The 22799-nt window shown below is 43.0% G+C and overlaps 2 protein-coding genes across 3 annotated transcripts in view; both read left to right on the top strand.

Moving 5' to 3' along the window:
• Positions 1-22799, top strand: part of dgkaa (diacylglycerol kinase, alpha a) — a 37776-nt gene that overhangs the window by 11293 nt on the left and 3684 nt on the right. Inside the window, exons 10-24 of one of the 2 annotated variants that reach the window (XR_003928457.1) lie at positions 192-280; positions 579-698; positions 1020-1118; positions 1319-1405; positions 1902-1975; positions 2066-2140; positions 2580-2665; positions 2786-2875; positions 3502-3662; positions 3764-3828; positions 4592-4682; positions 4823-5009; positions 5861-5978; positions 6269-6329; positions 6599-7463. Coding sequence is in view for 1 of the 2 variants with exons in the window: in XM_030055497.1 (XP_029911357.1) it covers positions 192-280; positions 579-698; positions 1020-1118; positions 1319-1405; positions 1902-1975; positions 2066-2140; positions 2580-2665; positions 2786-2875; positions 3502-3662; positions 3764-3828; positions 4592-4682; positions 4823-5009; positions 5861-5978; positions 6269-6329; positions 6599-6679 (1484 nt within the window). In the remaining variant the exon portion in view is untranslated. Of the gene's footprint in view, positions 1-191; positions 281-578; positions 699-1019; positions 1119-1318; positions 1406-1901; positions 1976-2065; positions 2141-2579; positions 2666-2785; positions 2876-3501; positions 3663-3763; positions 3829-4591; positions 4683-4822; positions 5010-5860; positions 5979-6268; positions 6330-6598; positions 7734-22799 lie in introns of those variants that run through there. The other variant, XM_030055497.1, reaches the window with a different exon arrangement.
• On the top strand, positions 8729-19277 carry tamalin (trafficking regulator and scaffold protein tamalin). Its single transcript, XM_030055501.1, has 8 exons — positions 8729-9075; positions 11384-11436; positions 12767-12821; positions 14593-14695; positions 16417-16510; positions 17298-17364; positions 17982-18048; positions 18281-19277. Exons 1-8 carry the CDS (start codon positions 8878-8880, stop codon positions 18772-18774), a joined length of 1131 nt encoding a protein of 376 aa, XP_029911361.1. The 5' UTR covers positions 8729-8877; the 3' UTR covers positions 18775-19277.

Genomic DNA, 22799 nt, shown 5'->3' with positions numbered 1-22799 from the left:
GGGCGACATGTCAGCATCATGCATTATTAAAACTAGTAACTATAGTTTCTAATAGAATGATATTGCACTTTTGACATTAGATACTTTGCCAGTCTAAATTATAGGTGTTCAGTCATCTGTCAGCTTCAGATTTGACTGGGTAATTTAATGTTCACTTCGACAATATGTAACAGTCGTGTCCCGTTGTGCAGGCTGCAAATACACCGTGCATGGGCGCTGTGCTAACAGGAACCCGGCCTCCTGTACCAGGACTTATGTCAAGTCGAGGAAAGAAACAGGGGTATGACACTATCACCATGATGACATTTGCATTCTCCTTATCTGCTTCAAACTTATTAACTCTCAGTGTATTTCTTCTCTTTTTTATTTTGTTTTATTTATGAGTTGATTGTATATTTATCTTTTACTATATTGTACACTGTATTTTACTGCCGTTGCTTACTTCGTAACTTATGTTTTCAAAAGTGCTATATAAATGAAGTTATTATTGTCACATTGTCATCTCAGTTACAGTTTGGTCTCAGTGTGTTTGCTGTTACGTGAACTTTGTGATATAAAACGTTCATCCCATATTTCAGATTGCAGCACACGACTGGGTGAGTGGGAACTGCGACTCTGGGAAATGTGATAAGTGCCAGAAGAAGATGAAGAGCTACCAGGGGTTACTGGGCAAACATTGCGTGTGGTGCCACACCATGGTAAGGACACATGGTGTATGTGCAGGCTTTAGGAAGAACTGCCTTTGTACTGGTATGACATTTGTGACTGCTGTGAACATATATGAACTTCAAGCACCCTGGTGTTTCAGGTAGTTAAAGTGTATGCCAAGTAGCCTTAATATCCTGGATTACATCTGACCAGGGACTTTTGTCATGTACCTTACTGTCTCTTTTTGTTCTCTTTCCACTGTAAACTAGAAAGCAGAAATGCAACAAAAAGCTTCAAGAAAGAAACTTTTGTTCTCTGTCTAGTTCTCAACAGTGTTATGACTGTAACATATCACTGTTTCCTTTTCACAGCGTCATGATGAGTGTGCAGCCCTGGAGCCGACAGAGTGTACCTGTGGGCCTCTCAGAGACCATATCCTGCCTCCGTGGGCCATATACCCTGTTATAAAGGTAGAGAGTCATCCCCAGCCTCCCCTGAAACACATATACAGCCTGTCTCTGTCTTGCTGTCCCAGAACATAACATCACCTCAGAGCTGTTTCTTGTAGGTAGAAAGCACTCATCTTTTCATTTGTGCTCAAAACAAAATCAAGGCTCTGGTGTGTTTTCTCAAGTTTGTTCATTTTGTGTCTCTGTTTTGCTCCCCAAAGGAGAGATCAAACAACATCAAGAACGGCTGCACAAGCTCAGCAGAGGACAGTGAGCTCAATACCACCCCTGATGGGCAGGTGCTGCAGGTACTGTCCCGCACAATTAAGGCCTCATTCTGACTAATTACAGCTTGTCATTTGTGAGAGATCACTTGGATGAGAAAAATATTGACTTGCATGGGTTTGCTTTTGATCAAATATGGAAATGTAATCTATGCACAAGTGAGGATTTCCATACATGGCATATATGTCAATATCAAACACCTATAAATGAAATTATATTAAAGTTTGGAACATCTAAATATATAGACATACATATATATATCCAACATATATTACAAATGCATGGATAGTACCCACCATCACTGCACATATATGACCATTTAAGAACAATATTTTTCATATATGCACATACAAAAGTTGCACTTAGTTATCTGTCTATATCTATATGGGGCCATATATGTTCATGTAACATTCATCTAAAAATGTAACATATATGATAACTTTTCTGGTGCTATATCTCCTCATGGGATATTTGATCTGTTTGATAAGTTTGACATAATAAATGTTTATTGTTAAACAGATTTCTCCGGTGCCAAACACTCATCCTCTTCTGGTGTTTGTAAACCCTAAAAGTGGTGGCAAACAGGGAGAAAGGTGAGTGAAAACATGAATTCATTCATGGGGAAGGGAGAATAGAAAAAATCAGTATATGCACATTGTTTTGCTTGATTTTATGTATTTCAGAGTCCTGCGTAAATTTCAGTATTTACTGAATCCACGGCAGGTTTACAACCTTTTGAATGGTGGCCCTGGACCTGGGTAGGTAATGAGTCTTGTGAATTATGTTGCATATATGTTATACAAAACACAATTAGCAAATTAGTCAGATAACTTTAAAAAGCGTTACAAAATACCTTCTGAAATTTTGTTTGTTAGTAGCAGTTAGCAGTTAGTAGTCATTAACATGGAAAATTGTATCATATACCTAAACTTGTCATTCAAGTTTTACTTCTTAACTGTCACCAGGATATAGGACAGTCTTTTCCACAGTTATAAAGTTTGCTTTATGAAATACCCTCAGGTCAGTTCCTACAGGTACAGCAGAAATGAAAACTGAATTTATTCTCTATTCTGAAATGCAGTGAACAGAGGATTGTATTACCACTTTGCCCTAAAACACTTCTTTTGACTGCCTGTCACAGTGTAGCCAGACCACACTTTACAGTTCTGATTTCAACACCCAACATGTTTGTTTCAGACTGAGTTTCTTCAGAAACCTGCAGGAATACAGGATCTTGGTGTGCGGGGGAGATGGAACAGTGGGCTGGATTCTTGACGCGATAGGTGAGATCGCTGGATTGTGCACAACAAAAGACATAAGAGCCTCCACACCGTGAGCTTGTTCAGGAAATCACTCTGACGCACTTCTTCTTTCCTTTCCTCCCTGCTTTTATCAACAATCAGACAAAGCCGGTCTTGTGGTGCGGCCACCTGTAGCTGTGCTCCCTCTAGGGACGGGAAACGACCTCGCACGATGTCTCCGATGGGGAGGAGGTGAGAAACTGCAGTGTTGCCTTTGTTCCTGTGATGGTACAAAAAATACTCACAGTTTACTGAATACCATCAGTATAAAAATGGCAGGAAACAGTGGATATGAACACCTTAAAATTAAGAAACCATTACACAGTGCAGAAGAAAGCGGCTATGAGAGGAAAAGTTCTGGTTTGAGTGTCAATCTGCACATATTAGGTATTTTTAAGACATGGTAGAGAAACTTTTTATTTAAATGAGTTGTAGTAGTTAAAATTTGAGTGAAACATTTCCAGTAGGAATTGAACAGATGTAATTCAGAAACTATTATCTCCCATTATATATGTATTCATGCTTGTTCTATAATTTTATTAGTGTTTTTTGGCTTGTGTTTTTAGTGTGTTGTGAAGAACTGCATACACAAAAGAAAAATGTATTGCATTATGGACATATTGAAAGTATTAGACTGGGAAAATTGTGTGAAATGGAGATGGAATTGTCATAAAGGTAACAAAATAAACACAGTCTGCTGAATATGGTCTGCTTCTATGTGTGTAAGGCAGAACTAGTCTGTGCTGCAGGAAACCATACAGAGAAATGGACACTATTTGGCAAGTTACATATTCTTGCTCTGTTTTGTCATTTGATAGGCTACGATGGCATGGACCTGAGTCGTATTCTTAAAGATTTGGAGAGCAGCTCTCAGGTGCTGATGGACCGCTGGAGCGTGCAGGTGATCACAGATGAGAACCACGAGAAGGGCGACCCGGTGCCATACGAAATTATCAACAACTACTTCTCTATTGGAGTGGTAAGTCCAGCTAAAATATTTCAAATACATTTCTTACTTTCTTTTTCACACATCATTTTAGTCCTGCCTGGGCTTTTTGGATAACCACTGTTTGTTGGCAGGACGCCTCCATCGCCCACCGGTTTCACACGATGAGGGAGAAGTATCCCCAGAAGTTCAACAGCAGGTAAGCCTCTTCAGTCTATGGCCCAAAACAAAAAGAAGGGGCTCTTTTATTTTCTAGGACCTTGTGTAAGGTCCTATAAAATGTTTTTACATACTCCTAGAAAAAATGTTTACGTACTCATCCTCTAGAGGAGTTCATAAATAGTCAAACACCAAGAATATCTGCTTTGGAGACTTGGATACTTAAAAAGTATATTCCTAATTTTATTCTACCGATTCATTTAATGTCTGTGACCATATTAGTACTATGTAGTCTTCTGATTGTCCTATTTCCTGATGTGTGGTGCTGAAAAACCTCCCTGAATGTTGAGGGTGACAGGCAGCAGATGCCCATGGCAGCTCATGTTGGGATTTGTCTTCCCCTCTTGTAAAGCTGTATAAGATAAGATAAAATAAGCTTACTTGTCCCAAAGAGGAATTTTGACATGGATTTAAGTGTTGCACACAAGCTGCTTCAATTATAACATTACAAATGTGTAGTATAAAGATAAAAGCGAAAACAATATTCAATTAAAAAAACACCAAAAACACAGTAAGAAAATAGTAAAATGAGTAAAATTACAGTAATGAAAGTAGTAAAACTAGTAAGAATACTTTAAAAATAACATATTTCACATTGGTAAAGAACCGCACAGGCCCATATCTGCTGTGTAACAGTATAGTCTACTGTTTGTTTAATACTGTTTAAACGTTGGCTAAAAAGACAAAATGTTAAATGAAAGTGAAATTTGCTTAGACCTGAAAGACACATTTTATGGCTCCAGAATGAAGAACAAGCTGTGGTATTTTGAATTTGCCACATCAGAAACCATCTCTGCTTCCTGCAAGAAACTGAATGAATGTCTAACGATTGAGGTGAGAAAGCATCTTCAGCATGATGTACATGTATTTTATATTTATGTGCTTTTTTGCCTTTGATAGAGGAATTTTTTTCAGACAGAAAACGCTGTGATCCTTCACTGTCTCTGTCTGACCTGTTGCTGTGCCGTCCTCAGTGTTGTGGCACTCCTTTGGACCTGAGTGGCGTGTCTTTGGAGGGTGTCGCTGTCCTAAACATTCCCAGCATGCATGGTGGCTCCAACCTGTGGGGTGAAACCAAAAAAGCGGATACGAGGGGTGTCTCAAGTCAAGAAGAGCCTGAGGTGATCGTCGACCCAGAAATCCTGAAGGTTACCACTCAAGGTAGGTTAGTGTGACCTCAGATACTCAGGATGGCACAATCAACAGTCTTCTGGATAATATATGAAAAGGATGTGTTGGCTTTCCCCAGCAACAATGCTCAATATGTATATAGCATGTTACTGAATTAATATAAAGTAACAGAGTTATGCCCACAGTCTGAACTGCTCACATTAGCTTTGCACTTCACTTCCACTAAAGGCAGCAGCTACCTTGTTGGGGACATCACCTCTCATTCATTTTACCTGATTTACTCCTCTTCCTTCCCCTGAATCTTCTTTGATTTCATCATAATGTTTATAAATAAATAGAGTTGTAATAATCAGTTTGTTGTTCAGTTTGTAACCCTTTGTTGTCCCTCATGTCAGTCTTTATTTATCAAATGAGACCTACTTTTAAGATCTTGTCTTCACCCTTCCTCACGCTGAGTTGAAAAGCACACCATGTTGTCCAAAACAGAGGCTTTTTAGGCCAGATTTAATCTTTGGCTCACCTTTGCTGCCTCTACCACTTTGACAAACCAGTTATTTACAATATAACTGTCATCCTGAAACACCTGCAGACGCACGTTGAGGTAGAAAAGTTCACTGGAGTGTGGGGCTCACTTAGACGCTAATGAGTAAAGCATTCTAAGGGTATGAATTTTAGAAATTTAGAGTCTTATTCACAACATTTTGAGGTGATTATGGGGCCCTTGGTAGCCTTTGCCTAATGGTGAAGTCTGACCCAACTTGACGCTGAATGTCAGCAAAAATGATTTCACACATTTTTTCAGCATTAGTATTTGTCTCCAACTGAAACCGTACTACTCCTCTGTACCAGATGTTCAGTGTCTCCATGTGTTTTTAAAACAGATCTCAGTGACCGTCGATTAGAAGTGGTTGGCCTTGAGGGAGCCATGGAGATGGGACAGATATATACAGGCCTGAAGAGTGCAGTGAGGCTAGCCAAAACATCCCAGATCACCATCAGGTGAGAAATGGTCCTGTGAACATGTTCAGACGCGTCAGTGTGCTAATGCCTTGGGCCCTTAATCCTGCCAATGGCTGGCAGTTGATTTGAGCACCAGCTAATGTTGATCCTCTGCTGTTTCTTAACATAACAATAATCATATAATTATGTATGCTGATTTTTCTTTTGGCATTTTAATAGCACTTGAGGGTCATTGACTTCTATGATAATTAATGCCTGTTAATGTTAATGCTCTTTTTCTTTGATTCTTCTGCTCATCTTTACTTTTGTCCTTCCACCAACGCTCTCAGGACAAAAAAATCATTACCAATGCAGATAGATGGGGAACCATGGATGCAGCCTCCCTGCACGGTAAATGCTGCAACATATACACACACATACACACACACACACACACACACACACACACAAAACCATTTGTCTACATAGAATTGAATCGAGGTCAGCTGGACTTGTCTGTGGATTCTTGAAACCATTTGGTACATCAGCACACCATGTTAACATTTGTTTTCCCAAGCCGCTATCACAGCACACATCTTCAGCAATAAAATGTATGGCCATATCTTGATTGCATTAAAGTGCACTTTATTGGGTATTTGCTTTTTATGTTTCCATTTCAGATCCACATCACCCACAAGAATCAAGCCAAAATGCTGATGGCTCCTCAGTCCAAGTCGTCTGGCTTCTTCAACTACAAATAAAACTGCCTGCTCAGTAGCAGCTAGGATGCACTTGTTGTATATTTTATCAAGAACTGAAGCAGCCTTATGTCATAAAAATATATTGAATGTGTATGTTGTAGAAAATTGTGCATTGTAATATAGTTAAGGTACGTGGAAGTGCTTCAAGAGTTGTGCAGCTACATAACAAACTGTTGAAGCATGGCATTCTATTTATAATATGAACTATATGCTGTGTCAAAGCCTTCAAAATATATACTTATGTTTGCATTGTGGCAAAATTACGTTGACCAAACTAGCTCTGTGTTTTTATCAGTACTCAACACTCTCTTGCTTATTAACAGTTTATGAAAACATTGCCTGCTGCTGCTCTGCAGGAACATTAAGAAAAATATCATGCTAAAAAGAGAACCTGTAGTGAGCTTCATGTGCCTTGACAATCTGTTCCCTATTGTTGTGAGTTTTTCAGGAAGAGAACTTGCAGAGCTGTTGCAGGCGTTGGAGAGTGACCCTGTAGACTTGCTGTTTTGATGTGGCTACAGAGCTTTTTAGAGATGCTGTGAAATCTGAGAGGCCGGCTGTATATTCATGTCAGTGTGGACCCAACAGCAGAGGATAAACTTTACAGTCTGTACTCAGATTGTAATTGAAGTAATGTTTCTACTTTGTCATATATTTCAGAATATACTTGAAAAGGTGTTGGGGAACAGAAACAATATCTATTTCTATTTTGCTGTGTGGCTTTTCATTTCAGTCTAATACATAATACACTTTGTTAACATAGTAGGCCTTTACTGCTGTGTTTGTGTGTGCGCGCGTGTGTGTGTGTGTGCAGGAAGCCCTTACTGTGCCTGGTTTGTTCCGTATTTGTTTTGCTTGAAAAATGGGGGGTGTGTTCACATCTGACTTATGAGTTGTGATCATTTGAATTTGAAATATTTGGTTTCAGGTAGTTCAAATATTTGTAATCCTCACTTAAATGCTTTATCAGCCATATCATTTCAGTAAAACACGAGAATGCTGCGGTAATGCTTAAAATAACATGTTGTAGAAAAAACTCAATAAACCATGTGGACCTGGCAGTTTGCGTGTTTATATCCTGTATAACACACCAACTTGTCACAGTCAATGTGGCATTTCTGTTTCCGCCACAAGGGGGCGCCCTCCACTTGTTTCGGTGTGAGCACAGATGGCTGCAATATGATCTGGCCACTGACTCAAACTGAGCCTTAATCCAAACTTGAGGGCTTGGAGATTTTTTCAGCCTTGTTTTGTGATGTTGTGACCCAGCTACAGACCTGACTTGTTTTCTCGGCCTGCAGCGGAGCGACATTTCCACCAACCCGCTCAGAGAAACGGGGTTTCTCCGGTAGATTTCCCCCTTCCTCCCCCGGCTTGTTTACACACACACACACACACACACACACACGATCTGATGCGGCACATTTCTGAGTGATGACACTTGGGTCAAAACTTTTGACTACATAAAGACAGATTGGTCACGGCCCGCCTGGCCAATGCTGTCTTAAACACTGTCGGAAATTTTACAACTACCACTTGGGCGTATATGAAAACCCACCATGGGATGTATAAATTACGTAGCTCAAGTTACGTCGTGATTAAACACAACACAAAATGCGAAAATACGCGGGCAGGTCGGGATTCCCCGTGAAACCTGACTTACCTTGATGTAATGTTTGGGAACCCAAAAGCGACTGATTAGAGATTACAGCAACTATTGTCTTATAAATTAGTTCAAACACGGATTACATGAGACACATGCGATATGGTGATTGTTTTACTCTCTTTATTCTAGCACCGCAGCACACAGCAGCTCAGATTGACCAACTAAAACAATAGTCACTAAAACTACTGCCACTGTGTCCAACGCCGCCAAAAGCACCGAGGCGCGGTAAGTCAACTTTGAAAGTGCCAAATTTCCGAGGAGCCCCGAAGGCAGCAAAAGGGATGCACGTCAACACTGCTATTGGCACTCGGCCGTGTCCTTCACATCCAGTCCCCGCCCCCGCCTTATTCACAAGAAACACTCAAGTGAAATTGTAGTTGGCTCCACGCTGCAGCCCACAACTTGGCGAGCATCAACCCCGATTGGTCGGACACTGTGTAGAAGGAGAATCAATCATTTTGTGTTTTTCTCTCTCACTTTTTTTTTAAACATCTCAAATAACTCCAGAGTTTGTCCCGCATATGAAACAAACATGACGTTCAGGAGGTTTAAAAAAGTCAACTCAAGCGACCCGGAGAGCGGACCCTCATCTCAAGAAAATGACATTTATTTCCCCTCGTCAAAATCAGACAGCTGCAGGACTGTGGACTTACCGTCAAACTCCTCGGAGGTGTACAACTACAAGACTTTGGCGTACTCCGGTGGGACACTGCCCAGAAACTACAAGAAGGTAAAAAAAAAAAAAAAAAAAAAAAAAAAAAGTCTGGTTTTAACTTGCAATCAGTAAATGAATTGTACCTGTGTTTGCGGAGATCAGGCTGGTGTGTTTTCGTGCGAGCAGAGAGGCGGTGGAGAGCGCACACATTAAAAGTTTGAGTCTGGAGACAATCATTGTGTCCTGTCCTGTCAAATCCTGGAAATTGGAAACAGTTTTAATCCCTTCATTGCACGCTAATTGTCAGTGAAATTATAGACTCGGGACTTTGATTCTGGTCAGACTTGAGTTGTAGAGTCTGCATGGCAAAGTTTGCAAATGATCAAATATGATACCCACTTTAGAGGCTGGACAACATCAGATTGAGCCTCCTTTCCACTTTCCACCTCTGGGTTTGTGTGTCACTGGTTCTTTAAGTTAAGCAAAATGAGTGGTGGTTTCATTTCAGTATTGTTTCACCAGCACTGCCTGATCAGACAGCTGTCTATCAGTCTTTGTGTCATGTCTGAGAGTGAACAGCCTCTCAGATGGGGTCTTATCAGATGGAGGATATGTGGTGTCACTAATATGAAACTGTGCAGGAAGCTGTTATCTAAAGAAGGCATCTCTCTAAATAATAAACCCACACTGTATCCTCTGCTGCCTTGGGCCTGGCCACAAGCAGCCCAAGAAGGACCAGCGCAGACCACCCACTCACATTTTAATGTAGCTGTTCTCAACCTGGGGTCTGGGGACCCTCAGGGGACCTTTATGGAGTCCCAGTGGGTCCCAAGACGAATGGGAGACATCTTAATTTCACAATTAGTTCTCGTCTTTAGCCTTTTCCTTTTTTAATTCCACCCTGTGCTGTGTTTTATTCTTTTTAATGTTTATTTAATGTGTTTTCAAATGTTTTTTTTTTTTTTTAATTGTGAAGCACTTTGAGCTGCAATTCTTGTATGAAAGGTGCTATACAAATAAAGTTTTATTATTATTATTATTATTATTATTATTAATTATTTCACTGACTAGAAGTTAGCCCAATGAGAGGATGTATAAGCATGGCTAATCTGTTCACAGGTTTCACACTCTTCACTGTTAATCTGCCAATCTACAGCATCAACAGTTATGGAATAATTAAATGTCATCAGATGTGGATCCCTGAGATTATATTGCATCAAATATGGTCCCATGGCCTGATGTGGCTCAGTGTGTGTAAACCAGGAGTGTCATCTCCCTCTGATGGACTAATATGACGCCATCTCCGGGTTTTGTTGCACAGCGTTGGCTTTGAAGTTGCCGACTGGGTCAGCCGCCACTTTTTCCTGGCTTTTGTGCAAGCGACTTCCAACTAACTTGATTAACGACTGCACCTTTATTTCCTGGCAAAAGAAGAGAACCACAATTGAAAAATTTAGATCCAAGCTGAGAGGTGTAACCCAAATGCTATGCCTGTCCTGTCCAGAAAGAGAGAGAGAGGTGTACTGTAAAGAGAGAGAGAGGCACAGTTCTCCAGGACCCTCCACACCACATCTCCCAACTGGCTGGGGTGGAGGGCTACAACAGTGCATTGTGCACAGGGACCAGGATCCCGCTTCAGCCACCCCCATCAGTCTCTCAGGGTATTTGGGAATAAATGCACTCATTGAGAGGGGCCTGGGACAATTCTGTAAGTGTTGGGAAATAAAGAAAGCAACATTTTACTACTCAGGGAGAGTGTAGCACAAAGCCGCCTTTCATAGGAGCGACATTTCAGATCATTGAGGTAGAACAGAGGTGGATTGATTGTAAAGTGATGTGGAGTAGTCTAAATGAGGAGGTATCTTTCTTATTTACACAGCAAGGTGAGGCAGGGTGGAGTCCTGACCCCAGCAATCGACTAAGATTTCCTACAATTTGTGCAAACAGAAAAATAATGATAGAGGTAAATATAGGATGTATCAGCTGTTTAGGCGTGCAAAAGCAGCTGACTTAGTGTAAAACCAAAGCTAAATATAGACGCAATCAAGAACTCTTCTTATGTTGTGACTGCACAAAGAGCAGTCAGACACGCATTTCTGGTTGCAGCGCTGGTGTTTTCATACCCGCACTCTGGCCCAGTTACTTGAAAACACAAACACAGCACACGGCGCACGTGTGCAGTTAAAAGACTTGTTGGACTGGTAGATGTGTAAACGTAGGAGCGTCTCATCCCGGAAAGTTGGGAGGGGAAAACCCCCCCTACCGTCAATACCACCACCACCTCCTCCACCCCCCTCTGGCGCGTGGTGCGGATGCTGAATGAGCTCACGCATGTGTCTTATGGTTTCACACCTCACGTCTTGTTTCTTTTTCTCCACAACAGGGCGGTGGACTGCAGAAATGGAAACCCCTGACTCAATCACCAGAACCACAAAGGTACAAATCCCCACCTTTGTTCACTTTGTTCATCGTTCACTTACAATTTCCCCTTTTCTCTTTGCGTGTTTCCTTCAAAGATCTTCTCCCTTTAGCTTTAGAGAGGATCCAAATTCAAGGTACCACAAACAAATCTCCATCTTAACGAGTCATTTAGTTTCATATCCACAGTTAAAATTTTGTTTTCCTCAAACCAAAGGAAAAAAGCAAATCCTGCCACTGGGATGAGATAATCCCACTTGTTTCCAACGCTGCTCATCTTGTTTCCCAAAACCAGGTGTCATTTTCTTGATACTAGTGTCCTGATCTGCCTTGTTTCAGCAGATTTGTACTAGTTCCCAGAATAAAATCCTGAATCAAATAAAACCACATTGGAAACATGTGGGATTATCTCATCTCACTGACATATTTTTTTCACCTTTTCTAAGAAAAAGGCAAGATTTTTAAGACTGAATATGAGACTAGATGACTTGTTACAGTGCAGATTTTTTGTGGTGTCGTATTTTCAACCAAAATCAACAACAGCAGCCTCATCTCGGACAGACAGACAGTAAAAAGTTTGCAACCTTGAGTTTCTGTGCATTAGCAGTAATCAAAGTGAGCTGCGAGCCTTCATTAAAACGGTGAACTTTTCTGCTAATAGCCGCTGCCAAGTATGATGCTCTCCAAGGCTTTCATGAATTTTCATGTTCCTGACTGACTGTGGCTCTGAAATGCAATCTTGACGTCGCTCCGTCCAAACCGGCCCTTGTGCATTTGCTCTTTTGTCGTGACGTGCGGATCCTGCCGGGCACAGAGGGACTCTTGTCCGGGCCCGGCCAACACATATATCTTGTTATGCAATTTAAACACGAGCGCATATGGAAGAGAGGATTTCATTGTGGGCTTTTAACATGCTAACGTAACCCTCGTGCACACTGGATTTTCTGTGCAGTAATGCTGTTTTCTCTGTTTTTCTCGTTTGAAATTATGACCACCATTACCCTAAATGCGGATGGATAGACTATCATTTCCCATGCATATACATATTTTTTCTATCTCTGTTATGTCAGTGTGAGGTTGTAGAATGTTATTCAGGGCCTTTTTCATGCATAGAATAAATCCCTGAGCAGATAGCCCTGAAAGGTTTTCTCGCCGCAGAAATTAGAGAAGCCCTCCTCGGCGCTTGCTGCCACTTTAATCACAGAGCCGACATCGCTTGTTCAAGGGAGGCTCTCAGCCGCTGTAGCCGGGAGCCCAAGGACATAAATCAAATTGTGATGCCAACAGTCTATGCACAATACTTAGACTGAATTAAAAATGAAATCCAATGACCCCTCTTTGATTTCAGGAAGGTGGTGGTCCTGGAGAAGAATGACGAGGAGACGTTCGGCTTTGAGATCCAGGTAAGAGGATTACAGAGGGTTACAGGCCTCCGAGTGCCATTTAACGGGATTTCACCGGCCTCTTACGTTTCTGTTAACAGAGATGAAACTAAGTGACCAAAACATGTGGATCTTAGCCCGTAAATCCCTCAATCTGAGCGTGTGCCTGGGTCACCGGGGTGAAAGGTCATGCATCTGTCAAATACCAGATAATGCTGGTCCCATGACTGAGGAGAAGAGAGGATAGCTCTCTCCCGGTGTCTATTTTTTAAACCGTGTGGTTTGCTCACACGCCTTCCATGTAATACCTGCTTTACTCTCAGCCGCTCAGCAGACAGACTGTTTGCACATTTGACCTCAATATCACTCCCATCTCACGTCTGCCCGGAGCGCTCGCGCCTCACAATGTCTGCGCTGTTATGCCGGCTCCGCTTGATAACCATTCTTCAAATGCTTGTCTGAAAGGCTTAATGTTGGTTTGGCTCATTCGGCATTCTGGGATACAGTTTTTTCCTTGGAGCGGGTTTATCGTTCTATTTATGGTTTGGATGGAGGCTCCCTCCCTTCCTGCCCGGCTGATGGCCTCAAGGAAGTGAACCCATCAGGGCCAGTGCGACGGTCAGAGCAGAGATGATTTTAGAGTCCTGCATTTCCTCGTGGCTTTCCTGTCTCCCCTGTTACTGTAGGGAGAGTGCCAGGGCCCAGTATGTAAATACAGAATTTACATTTGAAGAATGATTTGCATGTTATGTTTCTCTATCAGACCCACAAGAAGGAAGCTCACTGAGGTAGTGACAAAAATTTTCATGAGCGACGCACATCTAAGTCGGGATTCATGTTTTACCAATTTGTTGTAGCTCCAGTATATTTTCTCTAACAGGTGACAGGCCTGATAACTTGCGCGGCGTTTCATTTGAGACCAAGTGGCCCTCCGTTTCCAAGCCTTGAGAGATTTACAGGGAATCGTTCATCATGTTGTCAGAGGGAGTGACAGTCCCTGGGCTTGTTCGGCCGGGGGAAAAGGCCCCGAGTTTCAAACCCAAGCTGGGACGACGGTGTCATGTTGATTGATGGTCTCGTGACAAGTGGAAGTCTATCTGTGGCCTGCAGGGCCCTGGTCTCGCCCAGAGAGGCTGTGGTGAAAGAAAAAGAGGAAGCGCATGCAAATAAATGTTGAAGCAACACATATGGTTACTAAGACAACGAAACATCAGAGATTTCAAAAGGACAAATAAATCTCAATGACATAATGGCTCGTTTTTGAAATTGATCACATGGGGTAATGGCTCAATAGTAATCCAGATAGTGTTCTTAGTGACAAATTTGTTTAGGTTTCTGCCTGTCAGCGGCAAAAATATTGATCACCAAGTTTAACTAATGCTTCCAGTTGAGTTCATAAAGTGGCTGCTTTAAAGTTCCTTCTTATATTCGAGATTGCAAAAGCCAGTCAATGATTTCTGCCTAGCCTGACAGTAGAAACAAATGTCTTAGTTTGCATGTTTGCGTTCGCGCCCTGCATGCACACTGATAGGATCTGCTCTGCCGCTTTATCTCAGAGAGAGCTGGCTCGTTGCTTTGTCTGCGTCGGCTTCCTCAGTTTGTCAATGCACATCAGCCCACTGTGGTTTATCAGGCTTGCATTGTATGTCTACATGGTTTCACAATTTCTGACATCAATCACGTTGTGTAATACCATCTCTGTTTGCTGAGAAGTATTCCTAACGCTTTCTCTGTTCTTATCTTCCACAGTGAGTTATTGTACTGAGTGTGTCTCCTCTTTTGTCTCTCCCAGACATATGGCTTGCACCACCAGGACCAGAACTCGGTGGAGATGTGCACATTTGTGTGTAAGGTGCACGACGACAGCCCTGCCCAGCAAGCAGGACTCAAAGTTGGTAAGCGATAAAACAAAGTGTTCACATTAAATAGCTGCTCATCTACCATCTGTTTTGTTTTGTTTTGTTTTGTTTTTTTTCCCCTCTGTGTTTGCAACCATATCTGAGCCTGAAATAACTTGGAAAGCAGTGGAAATAGACATCGGGGGAAGTGAGGATAAAGCTGTCACTCCTTTTTTGTTGTTGCCAGCCAACAGCCGCACGCTCCCTGCGTCAACAAACGCACTCACAGGTTTCAGACTGCTGTTTAGGGAAGTACAAACATGACGGTGCGCCTACTCATTTTCCAGTCAACAAACACTTAGCGAAGGGCTATTTCAGCCAACACACATTCGCCAATTCCACTCAGCAGCGTGCCAGATATAGTAAGCCAAACAAAAACACCAACATCTCAGATGCCACTTTTAGTGTCATGTTTATTCGGCAAACACGGGTTTATTCTCCTTTTTGGTCTTTTTTAAGACACTTCCTCACAGAAAGAAGCTGAGCGTGAACACACCAACTTGTTCCAGCACACTTTGTCTTTAAATTGATGTGAGAATATTTGTTGGACCAGAAATAATTGTGACACTGAACAGGGGAATATAACTTCACATTTTTATTAGGCTTAGTTAGAATTTCATAATGAAAGTGAGTTGGGACAGGGTGTAGGGTTACATACACCCAGCAACAAGGGCTGGGCAGGCTGTTATCTCAATATCACAATATCACAATATGAGACAGGGTATCATTTGGGATTTTGGATAAGGAGTGTTTTCTTGGTTTTAAAGCCTGAGTTACAGTAAAGGGATGAAATTTTCTGAACTTATTAGACTGTTGTAGCTGTTCTATTCTTCATCTCTATCCACATTACTGATGATTTTTTTTTTTTCAAAAATCTCAAGTATAAATGTCTTATCAAAGCACTATCTCCTCAACACCGTCACACTATTGATATCGAGGTCTCCAGCCAAAGATAGGGGTTCACAAAGTGAGGTTCCTTTTCACTAATTGGCCTCTTGATTCACCGTCCAGTGACACGCTGGCCTCTCCAAAGCATGAAGTCACAGTTTTTCTGTGTCAAATGAGCAAAACAGAGGTGAAACAGCGCCAAAGCTGCCGCCTCCTTCCTCCTGCCTCCATCAACCGGCATATGTCAGCGCAGTTTCGCTTCCTACATTCCTCGCATGCCGTGTTTATTGTTCCCCTTGTCTCACTGCGCTGAATTGAGTGACTTCATTGCACGAAGGAGATTAGGCGGTGCTTCTTGAAAGGGAAAATACTTAGGCATTGTGTTTGGGCCTCGCACAAAGTCCGGCCTCAAACATGAGAGTTCACACACAAACACCATCTAAAACTTTCCTATTTCTAAAGAGAGGCTCTATCATTGTAGTAGATAAAAGAGCAGATGTGGCTTTGACACATAAGACGGGAATAGAAACGAATAGCCTGTGGTGTTCTGACAGCAGAAAGCCTTTTCAAGTATTTATTTATTTATTTTTTTCAAATGAGATAAATGGAAGGCAACACTCATGCAGTTCGATGATGGTCCTCTATGCCACGACTGCACACAGCCTTCAACATTTGTACTGCATATGAGCCAAAGAACAGAGCGCAGCCATTGGCCCGCCGCCGAATAGTTTGGAGTCAAACCGGCCTCCTGTTGGCCCCGTCCTAAATGAAGCCACAATGGAATGAAGTGCATCTGATGTCTGGTTAACACACGTGCTGTCTGTGCGCAGGGGACACCATCGCAAGTGTGAACGAGGCCACCGTCGAGGGATTTCGGCACAAGGAGATTGTTCAGCTCATCAGGGCCTGTGGCAACACAATTAGGTATGCACATTCGCATGCAGCAAGAGCAGCGAGATGTATGCTTTTAATAGCTCAGTAACCACAGAGTGTCGGAGTTGCTTCTGGGATGGATTCAAAGTCTGCAGTTTGTGATAAAATCAAGTAGTTCCGGGTTTCGGTTCATCCGTTATTTAAGGAACATGGCCATCAAATGCCAAATTGATTGTTTATCTCATTTAGTATACTTGTGCCCACTCACACACTCCTGTTAAGAATTTGATATTTTACACATCGCTGAGTGGGTGTTCAGTTTGAACCACATTCTTCCTCACGCTCTGCTTGTAAAAGATTAAAAGGACAATAAGCGAGTCCCATCTGCAGGCTTTGAACGCTGCCGCACAAGGCGCGAGGTTAACCGCATCAAAGCAGCCAGTATACATTCAGATTTTACTGACTGGCATCATCACCTTACCCCCTGACCACTTGAGTGAGTATAAACCGGGACATTAATGGACTTCTTCAAGTGAGAACGAGCTGTATAAAATAAACATCCTCCCCGCTCATGTGATCTGCAAGACCCGCAGCACTGTAGGGGTCTGAGTGGAAATTGTATATGTTCTTTATCCTCCCGCTCCCACACTTGTAAACTGCAGACACCAGAGCCATTCCTGTCGCCGGCTTATGAAAAGAGCCTTTCATATGGCTCCACTAGGTTCTTCAGCTTTTTTTTTTTTTCTTTTTAAATGCCGTGTTTTTTGCCCTTGTACTTTTTATTACTGCTTCCTTTGACGCTTATTAATTAAATTGCCCTTCTGGTTTTCCACTTAAGGCTCGAGACGGTTTACAGTGACTCCATCCGAAAAGCTGAGCTGGAAGCCCGGCTGCAGTATCTGAAAGTAAGTCTCTTGTTTCTTTTTTTTTTATTATTATTTTTTTTTTCCTGAGCTCATACAAGATGTGTGTCCAGCAGCCTCAAACTGCCGACAAACACCAGAGCTCTCCCGCTGTGTTGCATGCTGGATATAGACACCACCAGCTCCCCCCTCCCTCCCCTCCCCACCTGTTTCCCCATCTGCCCCACCTGTTGCATCAGTGGTGGCTGCAGTTTCTCCAGCATGCACGCCGATTTCTGTGTGTGCCTGAGGGACACCAGCAAACACAGCGGCATTCTTCCACGCGGCCGTTAAAAAGCCGCCTGCAAAGTGTCTCAAGTCGAGCGGGCTTGCCTCAAGATTACAGCAGCTGTCCCCCCTGTAATCCACGAGGGCCTCATGTCTGGGAGCGCCTGTAATACGGCAGGCTTACCGAGTGTACTTCAACATTTTGAAGATTAATGGCAGAAAAGTGATGCCAAGTGCCAAACACACAGCACATGTGACATACTTGAGATGAGATTGTTGGCAGTAGTAGCTCCATAGACTATCAAAATGTGCATGCCTACTTGAGTACTTGAGTGTCTGCATTGTAACTGTTAATGCAGTTACTGAAATGTGTCTCTTTATTTCTTTTCTAGCAAACCCTGCATGAAAAATGGGACGAATATCGATCGCTGATGATGCAGGAGCAGAGGCTTGTACATGGTAGGTCGTTTATGTTCTTATTTGGATTTGGGCTAATTGGTTAAAGTTGGTATCGATGCACAAAAAACACTGCTATTGTTGAGGCAGGCAGTGTAGTTGAATCATCATTGCAAATCCATCCCAAAGGTTTTTGGGGTGGATATGCAAAAATGTGGTATGTGTGGCCAATAGAATGCCTTTGTTGGACTTGTGGTTGCCCACCATAATAGTGCTGTCTCCCTCTTTGCTTTAGGGATAGTGATGAGTGACGCCGCCGTGTATGAGTCCCTGGAGTCGGCAGGAGTGTACGGCAGTCTTGGGGCTCCCAGTCCAGCTGCCCTGAGGGCCCTCCGCTGCACCGGCAGCACCAGCAGCAGCGCCAGCTACCTCAGCACAGCCACCGAGGACGACCCGCTCTACCAGACCTGCGTGTACCAGGCGGACCGCAACACCGACTCAGACGGCACCAGCGCAGACAAAAAGAAAGAGCAGCAGCCGGCGCAGAGGCAGCAGCGTCTCCGACCGGCCAGCGAGCTCTTCACTACGGCCAAGACCCACCTGACCCGCAGCGCCAGCACCCGTAGCTACCTGAGAGGGTCTTCCCCGTCATCGGCAGCTCCAGGGGAGAAGCAGGGGGGGTTCAACTCGCTGCAGAGAAAGCCCAAACAGAAAAGTTTCCGCAGGCGCCTCCTCAAATTCATCCCCGGCTTGAACCGACCGCTGGAAGAGGAAGAGAGCAAACTCTGAGGACTGAGCAGAGTTGTCCACTCACCCTCAAGAAAACAGAATGAAAGACTTAAATTACCATTGACTGTCTAACTAACGTCCAAAGAATACAATACACACGGCACCAAAGACTGAAGAGAACGAGACCAAAATGTAAAATAGTTCTGCAGTTGCACCTCTCCATGTTTAAATTGCTAGACATGAACCTTCGGCTACATTCTGCAGCCCACAGTGTTTAACAGCTGTACATAAGGTGTTTCCATTTGTTTTGTCCTTTTTAAGTTATTTATTTATTTTAACATTTCTGATTTATGTACAGAATGAAGGAAATTTGGTTTTTACTGCATGTACCAAACTTTTATTTTGCCCGCTGAATAAATGGCCCGTTACAGCAGTGACTGTGCAAGACACCGTTTTGTAAAGAGACAAATTTATTATGTTTTTACTGAGGATGATTCACATTGATCCTGTTTTTGTCTTGCCGGAGTTACAATACCTAAAAATAAATATGTGGCATTTTGAGATGATCTGCTCATTATTTTTTTTTGCAGAACTTGCAAGAATGGCTGTTTTGTTCCACAAACCACAGCTGTTCGTGGGGAATTTTAGCCTCCAAACTGAAATTAGCGCTCGAGCTCCGTGTCTACATAACTTGTTTTGTATTTTCCACAGCAAGCAAGGTGTCCTGTTTCATGTGATCTTTTTTTTTAATGCAATGCCCTTTTTTTATGCATTCATAACTCTTTTGCCCCTTCAAAAATATTATCACCCCAGGACTGGAGGATAGTAGGTGGTTGCTGATGTTTTAAGGCTTTTATAGTCAGAGGCATCCAGAATGGAGGCCGTTGTATTGGTCCTGGCACAGTTTATTGTTGGGAGAAGACGGAGGAATGTGCAGAGAAAGGCATGACCCAAAATTCCAAACACAACCGCCTTCTTTCAGCTCTCGCAGACGAATGCTGATCCTTCCTCTTCCACGCTCCAATATTCCCATGACGGGTTCAGTTGGCCAAGAGGTTGCCGGGAGGTGGGTGGGAGGGTGGGGGTTTGGCGTTAGTGTCTTTTCATTCCAGGGTCCCAGCTGACCCGTGAGGTCATGGTGGTCACTCTCTCCGCTCTCTCTGCGGTGTGATCTCCTTTGTCCCCTGCCACTCATTCACAGTTGCGTCAGGAGTGCTGGTGATGGTGAAGCGCTGGTATGCGGCCATGTGTTGGAGCCGGGCCCCTCTCCTTCATGCTCACTGCTGCCATTGTGCACGCATCAAGGAGCAGGAGCAAGAAAGGAAGCTGACGTAAAGGGTTATTGTGCACCTTTGCTTGGTACTTGATGGCTTCAGCGCGAGGGAGCTTTTTACAGTCTGAATGCTTAATGAGGGGCTAATTAGGCAAGATGATAGTGACCCGACAAACGCTGAGAGAAAGGCCCATTTTAAAGGAGGGCCAAAACAAAAAGCATGCAGTTAGGACTGAGCACTCGGCAATTAACACAGTGGGAGGTTGAAGTAGAGGAGTGGCTAGTCAAGAATTGCATTGCAAATGTTTGGACATCGCCCTGCTGTTAAAACACCACTGTTGATTCGAAGCTAAGTGGTGAATTTGTTTTGCCTGTGTACCGAGAGGTTAGAGCCTCAGCTTTGTTGTCTAGGACTGACAACAGTTTCTGCCTCCACTGTTATAAGATGCAGAGATCAAATTTTATTTTTTAGGTATTTTGATATTTGGTTATCTCCATGTTATTACCAGAACATATGAAAACACTGGAAAGTCCTGTGTTGTGTTGAAATGGGCCCGACTGAACCCAGCAGATGGAGGAAGGTTTTGATGGCTGCTGTGCCTGTCCTTTTGTAACCCGTCAATTATGAGCAATGAACTCTGAGAGGAGGAAGTGGAAGTGCGTGCAGGACTCTGTTGTGCCACTGTGGTGCGACAGCTCCGACCAAACTGCAATTTCTCAAACATGATTAGGGTTATGAGCGTCATGTTCTTGCTTCTGGTCAAATAGATGGATGTGTGCAGATGTTTTTTTCTGCTCACCACGAGGATTCATCAGGATTGTCTGCTGAAATCTTGAGATGCTCTTGCTTAGGGACTTGGATGAGCTCACTGGGCACTGAACAGACACTTGTGCACAGCAGTATAGACTGAAATGTCTCCATATTCTCAGCTAATAAACCTATTTCTGTTTCAAAAAGAAAAATACAATAAAAAGGGAAAGTTTTTTTGTGTAGTTAAACGTGGGAGTCTAGTATGGTCTTTTGGAGTTTTCTTGGTATAGTCGGTACAGAGAGGGAGAGGAGCTTGTGTGGGCTGTCAAGACACAGGATGTGGGTGACAAATGTGCCGGAAATCCACCATAAAGATAAGAGAACGCGACAGACAGCAAGCTTTACAAGAAAACAGCATTGTATTTATGCACATGTCTGTATGTTTGTCTTTGCGTGTGTGCTTAACAAAGAAAAAAACAGGCTACAGAGCAGATGGAGTAAAAGAGGGCAAGTCCAGCCCGAGAATGGACACCTGTCTCAGGGGGTGACAGGTGTGGACCGAGGAAGAGGAGGAGTGGTGCAAAGTGTCCGTTACTCAGCTCATGATTGTGATATCAGACCAAACTTTTACGTCAAAAGATTCACTAATTTAGTATAAGAGGAACGATGCAGATTAGTCAGCCTGAACCGGAGAATTTCCAGCCCTCGACCTGACCAGTTATCTTAAAGCTCAAATGAATGCAAATTCTACATTTTGTTCATGTGTGGTATCTCAGATAAGGACGCTGAATTTGCTTTTTAAACAGCAGGCGTACAGATACAGAGTGCATTCAAAACCTGAAACGCACATTATGGCTTCAGCAGACTCTTTCCTCTTTCCTGCTGGTGTTAATTTCCACATAACTTGTTCGTGAGCTGCCCAGTTACCATGGACAAATGTGTGATTTATTAACAAAAGTATGGCCAGGTACCATAAAGACCAACTGTTTGATGCACACTGCCGCTCTCTCAGCGTGTTGCAGAGGAGCAGCAGTGTGTATGTTTTGCCACAGAGCTGCAGGTAAGTGAAAGGGAAGCTGTTTGCCAAGATAACACACGATTCCCCCGGAGAGGCCTGACTGCTGGAAAATGAACGCCTTGTTCAGTCACTGCAGCAGCACTTCCTATTCATAAACTGTTTGTGTGGCTAACACAAGTTGCAAAGTAAGTCCTTAAAATTAGCCGTGACCCCCGCCCCACACCACCACAAACACACACACTAACGCATTTCTCGCCCAAGGGTGACAGGTGTGAACGTGTCATTCAGTGTATATATTAATCTTTCCTGTACTGCCTCTTTACCCTTTATTAGCTCTTTACCAACAGAGGAAACATTTCAGCTGCATGGAGCTGATATCAATATCATTTTTGTGCAATAATGTCTTCTTTGATTGTTCTTCTCGCTCTCTCTCTACATATTAAAAGGTAGCAAAACCATCCTTGAGCCTTCTGCCATGTCGGCTCGGTGTGTGTGGTTGGATATTATGTTTTAAATTAGTAATTAAATTCTTACGAAACAAATTAGTTATGGCTATAGTTGCATCTCTGCATGCTCTGCCCTGGTTTTGAATCTGAATACTGAAATAGATTAGACAATTAATCTTAAAAAAGCATGAAGTTGGAATTTGACCTTCTCTTTTTACAGATTATTTCCTGATTTAGGGTAACTGAGATGCTTTTTGTGAAGATCACTGCCGCTCATATATGAACAGCTGGTTTATGATGGGCGTGGAGTCAAATTTTCAGTTATTAGGCAGGTTCCTCTTTTTCAAAATGGTTTTATGATGTCTGAGTACACAAACGCGAGATAGGGAACCACCTGTCAATGTGTTCTCTCTCTCTCTCTCTCTCTCTCTCTCACCGCCCCCTTTTCACCCACTCACCCCCCACACACTGACACACACACACACACACACACGCACACACACACGCACACACGTCTCACTTAATGGACTTGCTTGCACTTGCTTGCATCTGTTGAAAAGGTTAAGGGAAAAATTTCTCTTAACTATTAGGCTTAGG

This window comes from Myripristis murdjan, chromosome 7 (assembly GCF_902150065.1).
Source record: "Myripristis murdjan chromosome 7, fMyrMur1.1, whole genome shotgun sequence".
Classification (NCBI taxonomy): Eukaryota; Metazoa; Chordata; class Actinopteri; order Holocentriformes; family Holocentridae; genus Myripristis; species Myripristis murdjan.
The sequence above is the reverse complement of the archived record's forward strand: the minus strand, read 5'-3'. Positions and strand labels throughout refer to the sequence as shown.

Bases quoted from the DNA above. Each gene is read 5' to 3' on its own strand.
- tamalin (XM_030055501.1), top strand. From the start codon at position 8,878: ATGACGTTCAGGAGGTTTAAAAAAGTCAACTCAAGCGACCCGGAGAGC. The intron at 9,076-11,383 runs GTAAAAAAAAAA...TCTCCACAACAG, and splicing joins TGCCCAGAAACTACAAGAAG to GGCGGTGGACTGCAGAAATG. The intron at 14,696-16,416 runs GTAAGCGATAAA...GTCTGTGCGCAG, and splicing joins GCAAGCAGGACTCAAAGTTG to GGGACACCATCGCAAGTGTG.